Source organism: Sinocyclocheilus rhinocerous, unplaced genomic scaffold (assembly GCF_001515625.1).
Source record: "Sinocyclocheilus rhinocerous isolate Xijiao unplaced genomic scaffold, SAMN03320098_v1.1 scaffold2792, whole genome shotgun sequence".
NCBI lineage: Eukaryota > Metazoa > Chordata > Actinopteri > Cypriniformes > Cyprinidae > Sinocyclocheilus > Sinocyclocheilus rhinocerous.
The window spans coordinates 645,147-653,887 of NW_015648609.1; the positions used below are offsets into that span (position 1 = coordinate 645,147).

The 8,741-nt window shown below is 39.5% G+C and overlaps 1 protein-coding gene across 2 annotated transcripts in view; it reads left to right on the forward strand.

Moving 5' to 3' along the window:
- Positions 1 to 2,909, forward strand: part of LOC107709953 (hypermethylated in cancer 2 protein-like) — a 5,769-nt gene extending 2,860 nt beyond the window's left edge. The window contains exons 2-3 of one of the 2 annotated variants that reach the window (XM_016514625.1): positions 1,183 to 2,577; positions 2,608 to 2,909. In XM_016514625.1, coding sequence (XP_016370111.1) covers positions 1,214 to 2,572 — 1,359 coding nt within the window. In that variant the 5' untranslated portion in view covers positions 1,183 to 1,213 and the 3' untranslated portion in view covers positions 2,573 to 2,577; positions 2,608 to 2,909. Of the gene's footprint in view, positions 1 to 1,182 lie in introns of both variants that reach the window. The other variant, XM_016514624.1, reaches the window with a different exon arrangement.
- Positions 2,910 to 8,741: the final 5,832 nt, after the last annotated feature.

Sequence of the window (8,741 nt, forward strand, 5' to 3'; positions counted from 1 at the left end):
CTGGGCAAGGATTACATTTTTTTTAATAGCGATTAATCACATTATGCACAAAATTCAATAATGAATTCAAAAGTAGTGTATTGTGCACTTTTTTCATTTACAAGTACTGCTATATGAACGAAAGTGCAATAACATTTGGTTTGCAAACACTTTAAACAAATAAGGTGCTTTTTTACAGCAATATTCCTTTTACATAGTAGCAGGTAAAATATTTCTTGTAAATCACAAAGCTATTTGCCACTGCCAGGGCATTAACGTTTTTATAGAACATATTTTATAGTTTTATATAAACGGTTCGTTTAGCCGGCCCTGGTGGGCCAGAGCGCGGTTCAGTTGGGCGCGGGCGTGGTACGCATGTAGTGTGAGCGCTAACCGTGCCGATACTTCTGATAACGTGCAGCATGATTGCGTGAACATTTCTGAGCGGCAAAATTGATAGATCTGTAAAGCAATATATTGTGAGAGGGCGGTGTGTTACCACATCCCAAACGACTCAATAATAAACCACAAAGTTAACAAAACGATGCACTCCACTGAGCGAGAGCGCTTCTCTGCTGTCTTCACGTGCTATCGGAAACTTCCTATTTTCCACTTATGAAGTCGTGATTATGAGCACGTTGCATTTTTTTCTGTTAAAAATAACAGTGGACAGTGGTTTGTGAATGTTGATGCTTAGCCTAAATAATTTTATCAGCAGCGTCCATGTGAGCGCTGCTGCAGACTTAGCCAACCCCAAATGCTCTCATTGGTTGAGACGCGTGATGACACTCATCCCAAGCCAGTACTGATCAACATCCCACCCCTCCTGTGACCCATGGTTTGTCTGTATGTATCTATGTGTATATATATATATATATATATATATATATATACACAAGGGTGCTAAAAAATGGGCGGTCACTTTTGAACTCAGTTGACTTTATAACATTGACAAAATTATTTATTGATTGTGAATTTATAATTATGCCATAATACGATGACCATAGTCAGTGCAAAGTGATGTTGCGTTCTAAAAACAAGGAATCTAAGCACCTTATTAGTAAAAACTTTGGCTACTTTTTTCTACTGGTCGTCCCCTGTTTTTTGTTTGTTTGATTTTTGTTAAAACAAACGCAGATTTTAGCGATTATCCTTGAGGGTTTCCGTCACACCAAAATAACATCTAGCCGTCTTTTCTTACAGTGACACCAATGCAAAACATCAAGGGTAGGCGATGGAGCTCCCCAACTACGCCAGTCAACTGCTTCTCCAGCTCAATCAGCAGCGCTCCAAGGGCTTCCTGTGCGATGTCATCATCATGGTCGAGAACACGCTCTTCCGGGCCCACAAAAGTGTCCTCGCCGCCACCAGCCACTACTTCAAGTCCCTTGTCCTCCATGACAACCTCATCCACCTCGACCCTGATATGGTGGATCCAGTTGTTTTCCAGCAAATTCTGGATTTCATTTACACCGGCAAGTTGGCTGATGAGACCTTTGAGGGTGTGGATTTAAGCTCTCTGCTCACCACAGCTAACTTTCTCCAGCTCAATGACCTCGCAAACCTGTGCTCCAGTAAGATCAACCAAAATGGGTCCCTCAGTAGCTCGGCTCGTGGAAGCTCCAAATCTTCAGTTCGCCTGTACGAAGACCACTCATCAGACACTGAAACATACACGTGTATGACGCCTCCCAAAAAACGGCATAATGCTGAAGGTAGATTTCAGAGAAAAAAGCAGGACTTGGGGTTGGATTTGTCTAAGAAAACTTCAGTCAATGATGAGGTTCTTCTATCCAGAAACATCTCCAAAAATATGCAGCTGGGAATAAATGGGAAGTGTGTTCCAAAGGAAGAAAAGTGGATAATTCCTTTGGACGGAGCTCAGGGAAAAAAAAGGGAGGGATCCCGAAGAAAATCCAAGGTCAATGGTTACATTCCTCTGAGCAGGGCTGGAAGTCAATTAAGCCAGAATCAGACCTTCACTCTACAGTTATCTGTGAAGAAAGAGAAAGGAATTGAAGGGAAAACAGATGAAATTGATGGCCAAAAACCAAACAATGGCAGCACCAATTTTGTTTATCAAAAGGAGACCTTTCTCAAAGAAGCTGAAGGGGACAACCCTTACGTTTGTATCCCATGTGAAAAGGGTTTTCCCTCCTCCGAGAGTCTTAAATCCCATGTGGAAAGCCATTTGGATGAAGATGTGGATGTGAAGGTTGAGGATGAGGAGGAAGAGGAACGTGACGGAGACCCTGGAGTCACCAGAGTCTCGCCAGAAGCTCCCGAGAGCCTGGAGCAGAGCCCGTTAAAGTCCCTCAAAGATGTCGACACCGTGCGTCCCTTCCCTTGCAACATTTGCGGCAAGATGTTCACGCAGCGTGGCACTATGACCCGCCACATGCGCAGCCACCTCGGTCTAAAGCCATTTGCGTGTGAGGAGTGTGGCATGCGCTTCACCAGGCAGTACCGCCTCACTGAGCACATGCGTGTCCATTCAGGGGAGAAACCGTATAAGTGCCAGGTCTGTGGTGGGAAATTTACGCAACAAAGAAACCTCATTAGTCATATGCGGATGCATACCTCAGTATCTTAGAACAGGTCAAAGAGCCCTAAACTAGGATAATACAGATACCCACAGTTCTCCATAGTGCTTTGGTTTGGGTTGGGTTCTTTTAACTAGGGTTCAGTTTTCTAGAACACTATAAAGATTCCTCTAGGTCTTCTTTAGAGGAGTTCCCTTTTTGAGCTAATGAAGGGTTTAGTTTCAACCACAAATCTTCTACAATTCTACAAAGAGTCATCTAGGTTAAAAAGGAAACCTCTCAAGTATAATCTAGGGTTCATGTGTCAAACTCCAGTCCTGGAAGGCCACTGTCCTGCAGAGTGTAGCTCCGAAACACCTGCCTGGAAGTTTTTAGTAATCCCAAAGACCTTGATTAGCTTGTTTAGGTGTGTTTAATTAGGGTTGGAGATAAACTCTGCAGGACAGTGGCCCTCCAGGAACTGAATTTGACACCCCTGACCTAGGGTACAATTTTGGCAACAAATCCTACGAAGATTCCTCTAGGTTTTCTCCACAGAGTTTACTTATTGGGCTAATTTAAGGCTCAGTTCAGGCCACAACTCCTGTAGAATGCTACAGATATCTGCTAGATCTTCTCTACAGCGATTTCCTTTTTGAGCAGATCTTGGGTTCACTTTCACCCAAAAATCCTTGGAAATTTTACAAAGATTCTTCTAACTCAACATGGAAGCCTCTGAAGATCTCTTCTCAGACTTTTGCTGGGGATCCTGCACCATTGCACATTTTCCCTCATCGGTCACACCCAATTCAAGTCTTGCAGTCTCTTCCGATGAGCTGATGAGTTGAATAAGGTGTGTTAGATGAGGTGGACAACCAAAATGTGCAGTGGTGGACAGGTTTGAGAAGCACTGATCAAGGTCAGGGGTAGCCAAGCCTGCACCTGAAAGGGCTACCTTCCTGCTGACTTCAGTTCCTACCCTGCTCCAGCACACTTGGGACACCTTGACTAGCTGGTTCAGGTGTGTTTAGTTAGCACTGGAGCTAAACTCTGCAGGGTTCTTCCGATCCAGCCCTGGAGGCCCTGCAGTTTTATGCTCAAACACTGATCAAACTCACCTACCTGTATCGCTGCAGACCTTGATTAGCTTCTTCAGGTGTCCTGATTTGAGGAACCCTGATTTAGAATTTGAATTCTGAAGATCTGTGGCCAAAACTAACCCTAATCCTCTAGTATTCTATAAAGATTAATTTAGATCTTCTATAAACACTCTACCTTTTGAGCTAGCGTAGGATTCCGTTTGGATCACAAGTCATTTAGAATTCTCTGAAGAATCCTCTCCAAAACGGAACCCTAGATGATCTCAAAAAAGGAAACCCCTGTAGTCTATTCTAGGGTTCAGATTTGGCCACAGTTCCTCTAGAATTAAATAAAGATTCATTTAGATCTTCTCTAAAGACTTTACCTTTTGAGGATATCGAGGATTCCACTTGGATCACATTTAGAATTCTATGAAATTTTTTCTAGATCTTCTCTATACTGATTCCACTGATTTTCGCTCATGAATTCTACAAAGATTCTTCTAGTTTAAAAGGAAACTTCTGTAGAGAAGATCCAAAGCATTCTATCTGTGGCATTCTTTCAAAACTAGACTATTTCAAAAAGGAAACCATTGTTGTTTAATCTAGTGTTCAGTAGGGTTCCTCTACAGAGTTGACTTTTTTAGCTAATCTAGATTTCAGTTTCCCTCGCAAATCCTCTTGAATGCTATAAAGAATTATCTAGCTCTCCGTAGAAGAATGGCGATGATTCCCTGATAAGCATAAAAATGCCAACTTCAGCCAATATCTGCTGTTGTACCTTTCTTCATACCTTCTTATTCTTCTTGTGCATGAATTGTTTGTTATTGTTAGTGTGTAGCTAAAAAATATAAAGTTTATCCACTTAGCGATGTAGTTTGATCGATTAAAACGAAAATTACCTCAAATAGCTAGTAATCCTCTCAGACTGAAACAGCCGAATGTTCCTGGTGATACCAGTTATTTTACAGCAGTGACTTGCGATACCTCTCGAATGTAATTTAGGAGTCATGATAGAGTTTATGCTTCAGAAACAGACCGCTGTAATAAAGCTATCTGGGTTGTTTACTTGAATACACAAACTTGCTACCTCAGATTAAACCAAACCCTCTGATTCGCCTGTATGAGATTAAGACTACATATTAGACCAGAAAAACTACACGCCGTCTTCCATATTACAGTAACTCTGTCGAGTTTAATTAATGAGCTTAAACTGACATCTGATTCAGAACAGAGGAAAACACACTGCCTGTGTCAGTATACACTTTTCAGGGGGTCAGGTAATACTTCACTGTAGGGTTGCGATCTGAGCTAGTGAAGTAGTATTGCTTGAGCAATTTGGGTGTTTTGATGTACAGTTCCAAAGAAATATTGAATGTTGAAATGCTTAAGAAATACTGTAAAACTATAACCAAATCTATATTCTTGCTAAATATTTAAGTCTAATTTATGCTTCTTTCAATTCAGGTTTATATTAAGTCTTGCTTCTTTTTTTCAGGGTTTTTCTTTTTGGGGTTTTTTCTTTCTTTTTTTTCATTTCAATGCTTCAACCAATGGCTTAATTTATACAGCATGTTATTGTTATCCATATTTTCTTGTGGCATGTGCATTATTCTTATGAATTTAAAAAAAAAGCTAGGTTTAGCAGATTGCATTCATGCATTTAGTGTTGAAACAAGACCAAAAGCGCAAAATCAAAACCTACTGTAAATATCTTAATGTAATTGACGTTATTTTTTATCAGTTGATATATTACTGAAACTTGTTCAGAGATTGAATCATTTTCTTATTTTGTTTGAATTTCTCTACACCATGTTTGTTTTAAACTACCTCTGGTTGGGTATTTTGTACGTTGTACATGGGTTTTCATCATGCTGGAGGGCTTTTTTAAACAATACCTAATGTTGAGGTTGTATTCATTGGTTTAGTAGCTGCTTGCCTGATCTAGTAATATCAAAAGAGGTACTTTAAATAATAGATCAACTAGCCTAAGATTTAATTCGCCGAATTGATTTTTCTGGCACTCTTTGGTCATGTAGTGCTTGCTTTTTTCTCTCTTTTTGCTTTATACTGAGATGATTATTTGACACTGTCTGTAAATCAATAGGATTCTAGAATATTCAGGAACTTTTTAATACATAATGGGACTTGAAACTGAACTTCAAAACTGTGACAACACTTTCATTTGCATCCTCTGCAAACCTCAGGGAACATTTTAGGGACACGTCCCAGTTAACTTTTTGAACCATAAAGCGCCATTAACCGATGTCTTTGCAGCTATTTGTCTGTGTTTTTTTGATTTAGGTAGTTTCAATATTCTCCACAACTGACACAATGCGCCTTCAGGAGGTTCGGCAGCTCTTTGCATTTGCAGTACAGGTTTGTGTGTGTGTGTGTACTTGTACGGTTTTGATGTGGTTTTCAAATGCTTTTGAAATGTCAAGTACTTCGTTCAGAAATTATGATACTAAAGTATTTGCAACCTGTTTATGAAAACCAAAGCACATTTTCACTCTTTGAAGAATTTAAGGTCCTATTGTATATAACATTGTTCTCAGTTATGACATGAAATAAAATGAAATCATAACATCTCCTTGACTCATTATTTGACAGGACTGCCAGAACGTTCACATTTTTACACAAAATTAAATGAGGGAAGATGCTGCCCTTAAAAACAATGTGCATTTTCTTTCATATCGTAACCTATTTAGTTACAAGTTTAGCAAAGGGAAATGAATGGAAAAATTTGATAAATGCCCCACTACCTGGGGTGGCTTAACTTTTACAGAATGTAAAAATGACTTTTTTAAATATCATTCTTATTAATATTCATATATTTTCTAAAGTGTCATTAATGTAAAATACTAAATCAGCTATTCTTTTTTAAAATTGTGTTCAAATTTAAAGATTTCATTCAATTAGCATATAGGTTTGAATCAAAGCGAAGGTGTTTTACAGTAAGTATTACTTGCTGAGATGAGATTTAGTGCCATTTATGATCGAGAAAAAAAAATGAAGGTGTGTGGGTCATCTCGTCTTTTAAAAAATAAAATCGTCTACAGTATACAGTATATACTGCACAGAATGCAGAACGGTTTATCAAACAAAGCCACACACACAGGGAATGTACAAAAAGCTGTCACTGGGGCAAAACCTTTTCAAAAGGTACTAATGTGTACCATTTTGATACTTATATGACACAAATATGTACCTTTAAGCTACTAAAATGCACACTTTAGGGGTGAATAAGGTGCAGATGTGTACCTTTTAAAAGGGTACCGTCCCAGTGACAGCTTTTGTCCCTTTTTCTGTCTGTAGCTATAGTGCTTTCATGTTGTCCAGTAGGTGGCAGCAGGAATCCACACAACTAGGTGAAAGCGATCACCATTACTCACTTTGTGAGCAGCTTTGTGAGATGTAGCCTACTTTAAGGGAATTTTGGGAATACTTCAGGGTTAGATTTTGGCCTATACTTTGGTGTAGTATTTGATATTTCATCAATGAATGATATATTTCTTTGAATGCTTTCAGTTTAAGTGTAATTTTACACCCCAATTAATTGTAATAATAGCTGTATATATATATATATATATATGAATAGTTCAGATGCAAAAGCCTATATATATATATATATATATATATATATAACTCAATGCTTTTTCTCTTTCCTGCATCTTTGTATGATTTTGTCGGTTTTTCTGTTGCACTACAGCCTTCATCTGCCATTAGAGACCTACCTGTTACAGATCTGCATCCCCACACAAGCGAGTTGAGTCCTCTTGTCCTTAAGCTCCAGTGAACTCAAGATAAGGCCCAGTGTTTTCACATGTAAATGACGGCCGTATTGTTAGCACAGAGTGTGGCTCTGAGGGCTCCTGCAGTGTTATCTGATGGTGTGCAGGCCCTGCCGGGGAGGACGATTGAGGCTCGGGGTCCGGGACGGTGGCAGGCTCAGGTCGAACAGCTGGCGGCGTCCCACGTGCGGCTCCTGAGCACAGAGAGAGCAGACACTCTGAGCAGGGTGGGAACTCACACACTAAGACATCTACAAACAGAGAAATCCCCATTGTGGCATTATCAGAGCGCGGCCAGCTTGTGCTGCGCGCACACACAGACTACAAGTACACAGTCAACGAATAAAAAGCCTTCATTCACTTTGCTCTTATCTCACTTTTGCATAGTGTTTGCATAGTTAATGTTTCAGTGACCCACATCGTTTTGGTTTCTTATTTTAACCTTTCAAACATAAATTTATAAGGTTAAAGATGACAAATCACATATCTTCATATTTTTCCACATTTGAAGATCCATGAAGTAGACATTACTGAAGAAATGGTTCAATAAGAAAATGGTTCACCCAAAAATGAAAATTTTCTCACCCTAAGCTCATCCAAGATGTAGATGAATTTGTTTCTTCATCAGATTTGGAGAAATGTAGCACTGCATCACTTGCTCACCAGTGGATGCTCTGCAGTGAATGGGTGCCGTCAGAATGAGAGTCCAAACAGCTGATAAAAACTAATTACAAATAATCCACAAGTAATCCACAGCTCTCCATACCATCAATTAATGTCTGGTGAAGTGAAAAGCTGCACGTTTGTAAGAAACATTTTAACTTCAAACGGTCACTTCTGGCCAAAATACGAGTCCTCTATCCATAATATTGCTTTCTCCAGTGAAAAGGTCTTGTGGTCTGAATCAGGAGAGAAATATGCACAGATCATGCACTGTTTACAAGTGAAACCAGTCCAAAACAGCTCTAAACAAATATGTGGATGGATTTTAATGTGAGAGGACAACAGGAGATGGACTTTTCCACCGGAGGAAGCGTTATTACGGATTATGGACTCATATTTTGGCCAGAAAGTTTAAGGTTGAAACATCTTAATGATGGATGTGTTTCTTACAAACACACAGCTTTTCTTTTCACCAGACATTAATTGATGGACTGGAGTGGTGTGGATTACTTGTGGATTATTGTGATGTTTTAATCAGCTGTTTGGACTCTCATTCTGACGGCACCCATTCACTGCAGAGCATCCACTGGTGAGCAAGTGATGCAATGCTACATTTCTCCAAATCTGTTCAGATAAAAAAAAAACTCATCTACATCTTGTATGGACTGAGGATGAGTACATTTTCAGTAAATTTTCATTTTTGG